Source organism: Passer montanus, unplaced genomic scaffold (assembly GCF_014805655.1).
Source record: "Passer montanus isolate IOZ18808 unplaced genomic scaffold, ASM1480565v1 scaffold7, whole genome shotgun sequence".
Taxonomy (NCBI): Eukaryota; Metazoa; Chordata; class Aves; order Passeriformes; family Passeridae; genus Passer; species Passer montanus.
The window spans coordinates 5,283,381-5,296,376 of record NW_024372147.1 but is presented as its reverse complement, the minus strand read 5'-3'; the positions used below and the strand labels follow the sequence as shown (position 1 = coordinate 5,296,376).

The following is a 12,996-nucleotide window of genomic DNA, read 5'->3' as shown; positions in this document are numbered from 1 at the left end:
TCATATAGAAAAAAAGGAAAAAGGCTTGGCTACTAAAAGCCTAGTCTGCTTAAATGAAAAACGAGAACTGATAAATATTCTCTACTTCCACTAGAGGGAATCAAATGTCACAGCTGGTTTTCAGGAAGTATGTAGTTGAGGTAATTTCCATACTTTTAAATTTTAACTAGGGATTTAAATGGTGAACTTCACCCTTAATCTAGTTATCAGGGCAACTCTTTCTACATCTCACTACTTTGTGAATTGCAAAGTAGAGATTGCACTGTAACTGGTTTGGTTTTTTTTAAGTATGATGCAGTCAAATAGAAGAACATGGCTGATCAGTTACTAAATTTTTTTAAATATAATTTTTTAAACTTCAGTTTTATACCTCTGTCTAGTGTTGAATAGACATACTGCTTACGGTAATTCTGAGGGCTACCTATATTTTTGGTATTCAGTTTCATCTTAAAATCTATCAGTGCGGTCTTTCTGGGCTGTAATACTTGAAGGCTTAGTCTTGTAGCTTGGATGTACATTTAACTCTCTGATATCAATTTTTTTTTCTGCACAGAGACTAGGGCATTGTGTCAACTAGTGAATTTCTTAAAAGCAAATCAAAGATTAAAATGTACATATACTTTTAACATAATGGTGACAAATCTTTAAATGCTAGCTTTGGTATTGCTTATGAGGAGATGCAAATGCAGTGTTCAGTTTTGTAATGAACTCAGCCCATAACCATGAAATACTATGTACATCTAGAGTATGATAAATCAAGTTTAAACATCACTGCAAAACATCTACATTTCTGTTTAAAAATCATAATAATTTGATTACTGTCTAAGCCATTGACTTTTAACATTACAAACCAGCAATTTGAAGAAAAAGGTCAATGCTTTCATCTTTAAAATTATGGAAAATCCATCCAGAACAAAAATACTAGAGAGCTATGGTTTCTAATGTAGAGTTCCTATCCTACCTCTAGAAACTTCAAAATACAAATAATTATACGTATGCACCTCTACTGTAAATGGAAAGGTGAGAAGTCCTCATTCTGTGATAGCTAATACTGATCTTCAAAGCTGGGTTGGGGGATTTCTGGTTACCTGTGAAGTTGTCAGTGCAGAACATTGTGGTTTCTACTCTGTCCTGTGCTTCTGCATGTATAGAGGTTTCATAGCTCCCATTATTTTCACATCTTCAAAGACAGATGGCACTAAGATTATATTTGTGAATGGTTCTCCTTAGATATAAGCTCCCCACCCTATGCCTGCAGGTTAGACATAGTGCTAAATCTGTTTTGATGCTCAAACATGAGTATCATAAAGATATGACTAGCTTTCTACTTGCAGCATTTGCTTGGTTGATACTAGTCTAGGGATTTTAGGAGTGGGCTTCACTGGAATAGTGACAGACCCATAATCACCACTTTGAGTGGTTGTCACTAGGAGGGGTATATATATAGAGAGTATTCTAGAACCTGCGTCTTGGAACCAGTTGCAAAAGTACCTTGCAACTTACAACACCTTTGCATTTGTAGAAGGTTTAGTTTTACTATGCATTCTGTTGCACTCTAGTCTTCTCAGTTGATTGCTTATATGAGGTGCACTTGAGGTATGCCCTTGAATAATCCTTTACTAGTAAACAAACTATTTCAGTACCACTTGAATCTTTGATTCTCTTTAGAACTTGTTGATACGATGTGTACGAAATGCAGTGTCCTGCTTGTGAAAGGGAGTGAAAAGGAGACATTTTGTATACTGATAATTTGTATAGTCTAACTTCTGAAAAATAGAATAGCTTGATAATTTGAACAGTTTTCACCTTCTGAACCAGAAGATTGTTAAGGTGTACAAGAACAAAAATTCTTGCTTGTTTTTCTAGTACAGATGCTGTAATGCTCTACGGGGGTGCAAGAAAATGTGGTATTGCAAATCCTGACTACTCTTACTGAAATGAAGATTTTAATTAAAATACATGTTTAGGCATCTTATGAACAAGACTAGAATATATTTATTAAGCGTTTTGGATTTGTTTTTGTTCTTGTTAACACTAAACTTGGAATTGGGAAAAGCTTTTTATTGAAGTACTAAGTGAAACCAATTAGAGTACAATTCTTACACTTCAGAATTTTGTATTCTTACAACTATAAGAAGGAATGAAGGAGGGAATAAAATCCTGGATAAAGAGTATAGTTGGAAAATCTAGATATGGCTGCTAAGGATTTCTTATTAGAGCTCAGTTTGAGCTTTTGATGATGTAGATATATTTAGTTAAAAACGATGCTTGAAAGGGAAAATAGAAGAACATACATTCTTGATGGTTATGTCATAGGCCAAAGAGACTTGGAGTGTAATTTCATGTGATCTATTGCAGTCTTACAAATCTGTTAAGTGAATCACACTTACTGCTACTTCTCTGTCTTGATATTTTGCATCCTAGATACAAAATATTATCCTACCATGTACTGGTAGACCTCTGTATTGTATTTTTTAAGAAGGTATATTTGGAATGCCATTTGCTAGCTGTTAAGTTGTTGAGCTTTGGGGTTTTTTTTATTGCATGTTAGTCTTGACATTTTGAGATAAATTTCATGATAGTTTATCTGTGTTTTGGTAGATGGAGCTGGAAGAATGCATGGAAAAACTAAAGGAAGAACAGAAAGCTAGAGTAAAGGCTGAGGAACGATTACTAGAGGTAAAGATACTTGACTATTAACGCTCTTTTAAAGGAGGCACTGCTCAGAGAATGCACTTGCTTAGGGGTAATTATCAATGACCACCAATGTGGTGGCTTCTAGAGTTTCAGTTCAAAGTTATGTGGATCGTTTATTAGTCTTAAGGGCAGTGATGAAATCTGTGTTTAGTAATGTTTGTTCTACTGATTCTGTTCCAGAGCCTTGAACTCCAGCTCAAGCTGCTCTTTCAATGTTCAGTTTTCTGAAACACTTATCTGGGGCATCCTGATACTTGTTTTCTCTAGAAAGTAATTAAATCTATTTGCAGTATGTACACATGGATAAATCCTTGTCTCCCAACTCATTTACCATGACTTGTGCTGAAAGCTGTGTGTCGCAACTGTTGTTCAATTTGGTTTATTCTGTACCTTTGGTTTTTAAGTTTTATTTCTGCAGGCATTAACCATATTGGATGGTTTTCCGCATGTCAGTTGTTGTGAAGTGCAGTTCAGCTTTGACAAAACTGAACAATTTATCACAGTTGAATTGCGAGGTCTGTTTCCCCTCTGCTGTTGCTGACCTAAAAATATTCATCTGCATGAATAAGCAGAATTTTTTGTAGTATAATTGAGTGTAAGGTAGTGTAAGCAGATGGATTGGGTCCTTACAGGTGATTTGGAGGGTAGTGAAAGTGGTGATATACTTTGAAATATGAGCAACAAGTGATACCCCACAGTACAGAGAGCAGACATCCACAAAGAACTCTGCATTTCTCAAAGACAGATTGTGGCCCTTTTGTGTGACTATCCCTATCTTCCTGTAATGTGATGTGCACCAGTGGGCTCTGCTGTCTGTCTGTTGTTTAGATCCTTAAATGCTTTTTAAGCTAAACACCCTTTACAAGAAATCTTCCTCTCTCAAGGCTAGACTGGTTGGACTTAGCACCTTGTACCAGGAGATGGAATAAAACAAGTAGCATTAATCTCTAAAAGTGTTTATTTTGTTGCTTATTTATCACCTACAGTTCACTGCACAATCTATAATTTTTTGTCCTCTTTTTTTTACTAGTGAAATATATTCTTTGGTGTTAACATGTCATATAATACATGCAAAGTAAAATTGTATGAAAGCTAAATTTTCCTGCTTGTACTTGATCTCTAACATCCTGTACATACTGAAGACAGTGCTAAGCCAGTGGTTTTGAGTGCCTGCAGGAATATCTATGATAGCATAGAACTGCAGCTGTGATTAAGCAGACCTTCACAGAGCCCATGTAAGTGTCCTGAAAGTGTGTGGTACAGCAAACTCTGCATCTTGTTTCATCAGTTATGATGCTGCTGTTTAGGCACACAGGTGAAGTTTGATATTTTGGGATCTTTTAAACTGAAAATGAAAGAAATTTCTTTTTTTTTTTTTTTCCCCGCATAGCTGGAAATTGAAAATGCAAGATTAAGGAGTCTAAATATCTCCCTATCCGAGGTTCTTCATGCACAGTCAGTAACCAACATGATTTTGGAAGATGAAGGTGTTCTAGGCAGCATTGAGAACTCTTTTCAAAAGTTTCATGCTTTTTTAGATCTCCTTAAAGATGCTGGGTAGGTTGTCACTCTAAGTCTTGCTGTTTTTCCTGAGATCTTTCCAAAATTATCCTCACAATGAAGTATGCTGCCTGCTACCCTGCCAGATTTCTAAGTCTGTATTCTCAGAGAGCACAGGAAAATAAATTAGCTATGTACCTATTGTTCAGTCTTTTCCTAGTGGCAAAAGTATTGTCTAAGTACTGTTCAGCTGAGTTCATTCATCTGCCTTTGGAAAAGATTTTCAAGAAGCCTATTCCTAAAAAACAATAGAAAGCTTCTATTAAAGCACGTTTCCAAGTCTTTAGTGAATCACCTTTGGCTCTTAGCATTCCCACAATATGAAAGGCTCAAAATGCAGTTGAACTGCCTTCAGAAAGTGTCCTGTTATCTTGTGCTCTCCATTCACTAATTGAAGTATGGAAATCTATCTCCAGCCTCTGTATTTTAAGTCTGTATTTATTGTTACTACTACTAGTACTAGTACTAGTACTAGTACTACTACTACTAATACTAGAGTTATTTCAGAGAGAATATTGATTAACATTTATATTGCCACTGTACCTGAAATTTTTCAGAGGATGGTTCATCCTTCCCATTTTTCAAAGAATTCCCGCTTGAACCCAATTTGTAAAGCTTGTATGACCAAGCACGACAGACTCATCCACAAGAAGGCAATAATTTGAATACGTATTGTAGTCTACTCTGTGTATTCAGAGAAGATGACAAGAAGATTTTATTTGTCCTCTCTATCTCCCACTTCCAAATTGTAGAGATATAACTCAGGACCTGAGTGACAATGGCCTCAAATTGTACCAGGTGAAGTTTAGAAAGGACATTAGAAAAAATTTCTTCTCTGAAAGTCTGGTCAGACATTGGAACAAGCTAGCCAGGAATGTAGTGAAATGGCCACCCCTGGAAGTGTCCAGAAAACATCTGGATGTCGTGCTTAGGGGACATGGTTTAGTGATGAACCTAGCAGTGTTAGATTAATGGCATGACTTGGTGATATTAAGAGGTCTTTTTTCAGCCTTAATGATTCCCTGATTCAATGAGTCTAACTTACTGTAAAGTTCACCCTGAGGCTGTGTTTTAATTTTTGCAACAATTTGTAGAGTTGCGTTACTACACGAGATTCAAACCTCTCAGGAAGGGAAAGATGCATTTTCACTACCTGAAAAAAAATTTCTTTTTATGGGCACTATGTCTATTCATAGTAATAAGGAGATACACTGAATGTTACAGAATCCCAATCATAAAGAATGGTCTTCTCCGTAGGCTTCTGTATATCATGTGCTATGCTATCAGTTCATGACTGCAACTTTCCACTTTTTACTGAGGCTTAAAACTCACATGTGATTGGTTTGGCCAACTTAGAAGCTGGCAGTCACCCACCATCATTGGGTGGGTGAAGCTTGTCATTGACATGTTAAGAGATTATGTGATTTGGAGACGTGCACCAATTTCTGCTTGAATGACAGAATTTTAATCTTTGTTCTGCCTGACATGGAATCTCATTGCTGGTGTGCTGTTCTGAGTTCAGTGTTGACTAGGAGAGCTTCATTCTCAGCCTTGTAACGCTTGTTTTGAATCTGCAGGCTAATTTGTGCAAAGACAAGAAAATATCTTCAGCTTACCTTTTGTCTTAGTTAAGATACTCTGAGCTTCACATAAAGTAATAGAAAACTATGTTCAAAGCTTTAACAGATTCTACTTCTGTTTTTGAATGTTTAGTCTTTCAAAGAGTAAGAATAGTTTGTGTGATTTTCTGTTAAATGTTTATTTTACAGGCTTGGACAACTTGCTGTATTAGCTGGGATAGACCAATCAGATTTTGGTACTTTGGGGCATCCACAAATGCATGTTACTCTCAGTAAGCCTGTGAACATGGTAAAGGAGAAGTCTTTTGAAGAAGAAAGACAGGAACATACTGAGAATAGCAAAGTAAGTCTTTATAAGTAATGCTAGAGGCAATTCTACTTATACTCTAATGTACTTTTTAGCTGTTAATCCCCCTCTGATTAATGAAGTTATTACTGCAACCGCTTGCTGTAGCTGCATTTATACACATCATAATAATTCAGTGATTAATGTAAGCTTTTAAAGTGTTTACCACTCAGAGCACAGACTGCAGTATTTTGTAATGTATTAAACTTTGGTAGTAATTGTGTTGTTTCCTAGTCTGAAATAGGACGTTCCAGTAGTGGAATGCAACCATTCAAATTGGAAAACACCATGATAATTCTTTTGAGAAAGATTTAATAATGAAGTATAGTGTTTTTAAGAACCCTGATCTTACAGGAGAGGCTATACAATGTACCTTCTGAAAGTCATAAATTATATTGTAAGTAATTACAGTGTATATGTCCAGTCCTGATAGATTTCTCTGTGGCCATGACATGAGCTTCGAGCAACTACAAATTTATAGTATTTGTAAATATTGCATAGGGTTTTAGGTTCTACTCTATGAATTATTAGTAAACCTTGAAGATTTTTCAAAGGAGATATTAAAATTCCTGTAACAAAAAAAAAACAACCAAACCCCAGCCTTTTTTAAAGACTGTTAAAAATTTAGATGCTGGAGGCCTATAGCTACATCCAAGTTGAATAAAACTGCTGCACCAGAAATCTGCATTCCAGTGTGTTTCTTATATCCAGAGTCTCCTGTTTTAATTTCCTAGAACACATGAGCTCTTTAAATATAATGTTAAAAATTTGGGGGTTGTTTTAACGGTGTGGAGAGAACGTCCAGTTTTGCAGTTTGAAGACTCTCATTCTTACCTCCCAATATTGGTGATTGGTTTGGGTTCTTGTAGCAGCTAGGTATTGTGGAATAGAGTGTTGAGACTACACTTCTGTGAATTTCTAGTAAACATAAATAATTGCAGGTGTTTCAGGGTGATGGATGTGATTGGCTGCTTTTGTGTAACTGACACATCTCTGGTATAAATTTTAAGCTAGATGTGAAACTGTAAGGTGTCTACTGTATCATTATCACCCTAGCAATCTTCAGAAATCAGTTTTGAAAGGTGATAAAGATTGTTCAATTGCTATTACTTTGCATCTTTCCTATGTTAGGTAAAAGACTGTATTTTGCTCTGCAGACTCCAGTATATATGGCAGTTGCAAAACTGGCTTTTTTTTTTCTCTGGTTGCCTAGTTTTTTTCATTGGAGTCTTTTGTTTCAGAACAGAGCTGGGGACATCCAACTTCCTCTTGCTGGCACATTTCAATCCCAGATGGTTGTGAATAATGCCTTTTCATCGCTTAAAGAAATGAGAGAACTTCATGCTGCTGGACAGCAATATCAGACAGGTTTGTGGAAGGAAAATGAAGCCCAAACAATTAACCAAAATAAAGAGAATAAGCCTCGAAGTAGTACTCCAGTATTGTCTGAGAGGAGAGTCAAACAAAATGAACAAGCAGAAGGACATCACTCAGCAAGGCAGTTGGCTACCAGTCTGCATTCATTTGCTGATTCCAGTGTACAAATCAGAAGTGATGATAGCAGAATATCTAACGGTATTCCTGGTGAGAAAAGCAAAAATTATTCCTCTAAGAAACACATCCCTGTAGCAAATGAAACAGCAGCTGCAAGTAACGGAGTGAGAGGAGAGAAAGGTAGACTGCAGGTAGTAAATGTTAGCTCTGGAACTGATACTGTAGGATCTGTCTCTGAAATACAAGAAAGTATACCCAGTGTTACCAGCATTTGAAGTGGTTCTAAAATGTTTGAACTGTTCTTTACACTTGCAAGATTATGTTTTGAATGTCTCAGTATAATTAGTGTATTTTTTGTAAAATTTTGTAAACTTTTGACTTTTTAAAGCATTGCATACTGCTCAGTATTCCCGTTTCATGCTTGCATTCTTTGTCACTAGATTTTTACTTTTGAAAACATGTGATACACCCAAAATGGTACTCATGAGTTTGTACTACACATGAGGGACTCGACATATGGATTTCATTATCACTGATTTTTGAGCTAATAAAGTTAATTTGAGTACAGTTTTTTCCTAGTGTTTATTTACAGTGTATTCCAGTGGGAGTGCAGAAGTGGTTTTGGGGCAAACATCAATTCCTGCATAACCGTGTGTGGGTATGATATTCTGAAAATTAGTGGAAGTTTCAGAGTCAAAAATGAGCCCAGAACTATTGCTATAGGAAACCTTTAAATACAACCATCATTAGTGCTATGACTGCAGATCATGTTGGAAGGGGCCTCTGGAGGATGTATAGTCTCAGATTGCTCTCAGGACATAGAGAAATGTGAGAATGTAAAACCAAGAGAATTACCTTTGTTTTAAAACTTCTGGTATTTAGTTGTCCCTGGCATCTTGTTCTTGTCCTTGTGCACAGGCAGCTGGTTTGCAGCTTCTGAAATAGAATATACTTATTAGATACAGGAACTAGGCAGGATGATTTAGGCTGAACTGGGAGAAAAAGCAGCCTTTAACTATTTTTTACTCAGTCATCTGCTGTGTGATTTCTGGAACACATAAGATCTGTAGAAATTCCTGACTGCAGTTGTTTGACAAATATGAAAAAACTCATGAATCCTCAAATTCAATCCTACAGAGCAAATAGCACAAGATTATCTTAGCTATTGCAATATTGCACTAGTAATTGCACAATGAAAGTATGTTCTTTGTATTGACTTTGTCCCTTCAGAATATTAGAAGGTAATATATTAATCTGTTACTTCTTGCATATTTTCCCAACTGCTTGCCTAATTTTTCAGTCATTCTTTGTTTGTGATTTTGGTCTGACTAAACAATTATGTGCAATCTGTATATTCAGCAGTTAAAAGCTACCTTTTTAAAATATAAAATTTTAAAGCTAATCACTGAGAAATTCTGGATAAAATTATAAATTCAGAAGTGTTTTATTTGTGGGGTTAGGAGTTAGGAATCTATTACTTGTCCCTAAAAATACCATTAAGAGCTTAGAAGAATTTATATATATTACATGTCCAAAAGCAGGTGATATTTGATACCTTTCATGTTAAATGCTTGCTTTTCGATATTTGCATTTAGAGTATGAATTATGTCCAAAATAATCTTTTAAAGCAAAATTGACTAGGCAGTTTGCAATTTAGATGGGCATACTTTTTTCCACTGGATTAATACTTAACCTTTCTTTTCATGTTAAATTAGGAACATGAACGATTCTTTGTGTTACTGGTGCTATGGTATTGCACTCTTACTGTAAGAATCTGTAGTGCATGCTTTATATATAGTCAGATCTGAAATTGGCAGAGACAATGGATTGAAGCTACTTGGGGAGAAATATTCTTTTTGAGGCTCTCATGAATACATCAGAACTTCCAAGGTTTTTTCTAACAATTTAAAAGCTCATTTACGAAAAGTATTTTACACATATAAACATATATATTCTATATATATTTAACAGTATTCTAGTAAAAAGTAAAAACATTTTTATTTTAAATTATTAGGAAACCAGTTTCTACCCTGAGATTGAATAGAAACAGTTTCATTCTCTTGCTATTAGTTAATGTTTTACATAATTGTCTGTGTTCTTCTTTGACCTAAAAGCCTGAAATCAATAGGCCAGCTATTTGCTAGAGAACATGTTGTTTACTCATAAAGCTCAATAATTTTTCTCTTTGTCTTCCCAATACCTACTCTTCATAGTTCAGGACTTCGATCTCTGAAAAACAAAATAGCCCCAAACCGTTGTTTGAACCACTTAAGTGTAAGGTTTCACCAAAATTTGCTCATCTCACTAGTTCGCTGGACCAGATATCCCAGCTGCCTCCTGAAACGCTTGCCAGGTTGCTATGTAGTCAGCATTATTTGTCTTTTAATAATGACGTCCATTTTTGGTACCAGACAGAGAACTCATGTACACATGCTCTCCTTGAGTGAGCTGGTTCTTTTCCAGCAGTAGTCAATCAAGGTTTTGCTGTCCAACATAACATGAAGTCACAATGAACCTAATAAAAGTTCACTGAGAACTCTTAAAATTTATTTACACTCTGTCTTTTAATCTGTCTTGTTTTTCCAGTTATGCATCATAATAAATACAGCTCTCTTTGCTGTTATGTTAATTACGCAAATCCATGTTCATCTGCATGGACTGATTTGTGGCACTTGAAATTCTCTGTCAAATGGTAGAAGTCAGAAGCATTCCTGGAAATCATGGTTTTGAAAGCTTATATTGGGTGACTATAAATATTGGTATGATTCCATGATGGAACTCATGGTTTTTGATGTAATTAAAACATGAAATGATAATTGCTGCTAGCAAAATACTAAAATAGGAGCAATCTCAATCCAATACAAACAAAACTGTAATGAAACCTATACTATTTCTCTTTATTCTTTCAGTCTGCAAAGGCATAATGATCCCTTGTCTGCAAGAAAAATTTCCCATTTATGCATTCTTTCCAATTTTATATATTTCTCATCAATGCACAGTATGAAGGGGGTTTTCTAAAGCTTCTGGGTGACAAGGCTTCCAGTGGAGTTGTCTTCTGATCCCATGGGAGCTGCTATTTTTGACCCTTTTGGTCAGGATGAGGCTTCTGTGAACTGAAAGTTCCAATACCTGGTTTCTACCAGTGCTCTGAGCTGATACCAGCACTAGCTTGCCTTGTTTCTATTTTTGTGTTCTGGCTCTTTGTGCCAGCATTTGAAGTGTATTTTTAACTCCAAAGTTTTAATTTCCCTTGTGGTTTCTGCCACACAATTGGGATTCAAGACTGATCCTGGCAGGATGTTGAAGCACTTTCTATAGTAGTGGGCAGGTTTCCTGACCTGAATTCCCAACCTACACTGTTTCTGACTGCTCCCACTACCCCCTGCTACCTTGGATACCATTTTCCTAGCCAGAGTGGAGTTTTAAGTTGCCTCTCTGGGCCTACACGGGTGCTTTAGATTTAATACTGCAAAAAGCCCATATGAGAAGCCTGTGTCTTTTGATCTTACTTCTACTTGAGACACTAGTAAAAAAATATTTTAGTCACATCTATGTTTAGTCACATCTAATTTTTGTCATATCTAAGCACTTCACTAGCAGTTTCTATTTAACTAAGAAGTAACACAGTTGTTCTGGGTATTGTGGTGTGAGACATACTTTAAAAATACTTAGGTGTTTTGTAGATAATGTGTCCAACCTGTGATGTCTGTGAAGTTTGCTATTATCTCTTAAAAACTGCAGAGATTTATGGTGTCTAAAAGCAGTTTTGATAGGTTTTTCTTAAGCTGTAGCTGTCATTGAAATGAAAGTTATCTTTGCTCTAACACCAGTGTTTCTGTTTACAATTTTTTAAACAAAATAACTTTCTTAAGATGAAAATCTTTCAACTGAATACAGATCAGGCTGTGGTCTGTAAATTTTTTTGTGGTTCCAAGTGTCACCTGGTTTGACAGGAAAAGAAATAAATTCACGTAGTCAGATTTCTTCAGTGAAATAATTGGTAATGAAAAATGGTATTTTATATACGTCTCAGAATTCGCAAAATAACAGACATTGATACTTACAGTTTTCTTTAAAGGTGATTAATATTGATGATAAGCTTGGTGAACACCCATGAGACTAAAATAGGGCCAGCATTACAGGAAAGACTGGGCAACGTAATGAGTTCAAAAGCTGTGCTTTGTACAGCTACATATGAGAATTGTGAAAATCCTGCCCAAGATACTTGGAAATTATGAGACTCTTTGATGCCCATCTGTTTTCAGTCATAATTCATGGCTTGCTTTGTCAAAATTGGTTTACTGCTACTGCCTTTAAAATAACTTCGAAAACTGACTTGGGCAGAAAGTCTCTCCCTGAAACAACCAGAAAATAGAATGAGCTAAAGTCTCTTTCTCTCAGTTACAACAGTTCAGTTGTACAACCTCTGTGTCTCAATGAACCAAGATACTGCAGATACCTTGCGTAGATACCTGTGGGAGGAATGCTTCAGTATTCAGGGATATTAGCCCAGGATTTGGCATACCTCAAGGCAAGTCCAAGCTATGCTATCCATTATGTGAAGGTGATCAAGTTTCACAGCTCTCCTGTTTTTACTCTCTTTGATGAGATTCAAATAGCAATTTGCCTGCAACAGACTTTTTGGGGAAACTGCACAAAATGCAGACACTTGATGGCTTATAGAAGGCAGGGATCCTCCTCTACAAGGTAAGTATTTCACTGAAAATATTAGAAGATCTGGGTACTATAAACCCATCTGTGACAAGATGAATCACAGAAACGGTCTGGTTGGATACAGTGGGTGATCTTCAGCCTCACAGCTTTATTAGGGACATACCAGAATACATTGCACAGGATTGTACCTGGATGGTTCTTAAGTGTCTCCAGCGAGGGAGACTCCACAACCTCTCTGGGAAACACGTTCCAGTGTGTGGTCATTTGCACAGTTAAGTTCTTTATCGTATTCAGGTGGAACTTCCTGTACATCAGTTTCTGTCTTGCCGCTTGCAATTTCATACGAAAGATGAAGGATCTCCTAAAATTCACTGTAACTGTGGGTCGCTCCTTTTTAAGTTCTCACCCCTTCACCCAGACTGCTTTTGGAACAAGCAGCACCCGCGCGGGGGAAAAAGCAGAGGCAGGAAGTTACCGTAGGACTTGCATTCCCCGTGTGTGCGTGTGTCTGTCTGTGAGTCTGTCTGTCCGCACGCCCGCGCAGCGTGGGCGGCTCGTGCGCGCCAGAGCTCGCCGTGGGGAAGCGCCCCCTCCCCTCCCCTCCCCTCCCCTCCCCTCTCCCCTTGCTGCCCCGCCCGGCCCGGC

General features: G+C 36.8%; 1 protein-coding gene and 1 long non-coding RNA gene across 6 annotated transcripts in view; one reads left to right on the top strand and one right to left on the bottom strand.

Annotated features, from left to right (window-relative positions):
• CEP78 (centrosomal protein 78) overlaps nucleotides 1-8,247 on the top strand; it is a 50,882-nt gene extending 42,635 nt beyond the window's left edge. For 4 of the 5 annotated variants that reach the window (XM_039729580.1, XM_039729579.1, XM_039729582.1 and 1 more), the window contains 4 exons: nucleotides 2,602-2,679; nucleotides 4,088-4,254; nucleotides 6,027-6,180; nucleotides 7,425-8,247. In XM_039729580.1, the coding sequence (XP_039585514.1) occupies nucleotides 2,602-2,679; nucleotides 4,088-4,254; nucleotides 6,027-6,180; nucleotides 7,425-7,952 (927 nt within the window). In that variant the 3' untranslated portion in view covers nucleotides 7,953-8,247. The remainder of the gene's footprint in view (nucleotides 1-2,601; nucleotides 2,680-4,087; nucleotides 4,255-6,026; nucleotides 6,181-7,424) is intronic. The other variant, XM_039729583.1, reaches the window with a different exon arrangement.
• On the bottom strand, nucleotides 7,673-12,908 carry LOC120511927. The gene is made up of 3 exons (XR_005629870.1): nucleotides 12,827-12,908; nucleotides 8,533-8,613; nucleotides 7,673-7,764 (listed from the first exon to the last, which is right to left on the bottom strand). It is a non-coding gene; the product is annotated as an uncharacterized LOC120511927 (long non-coding RNA).
• Nucleotides 12,909-12,996: the final 88 nt, after the last annotated feature.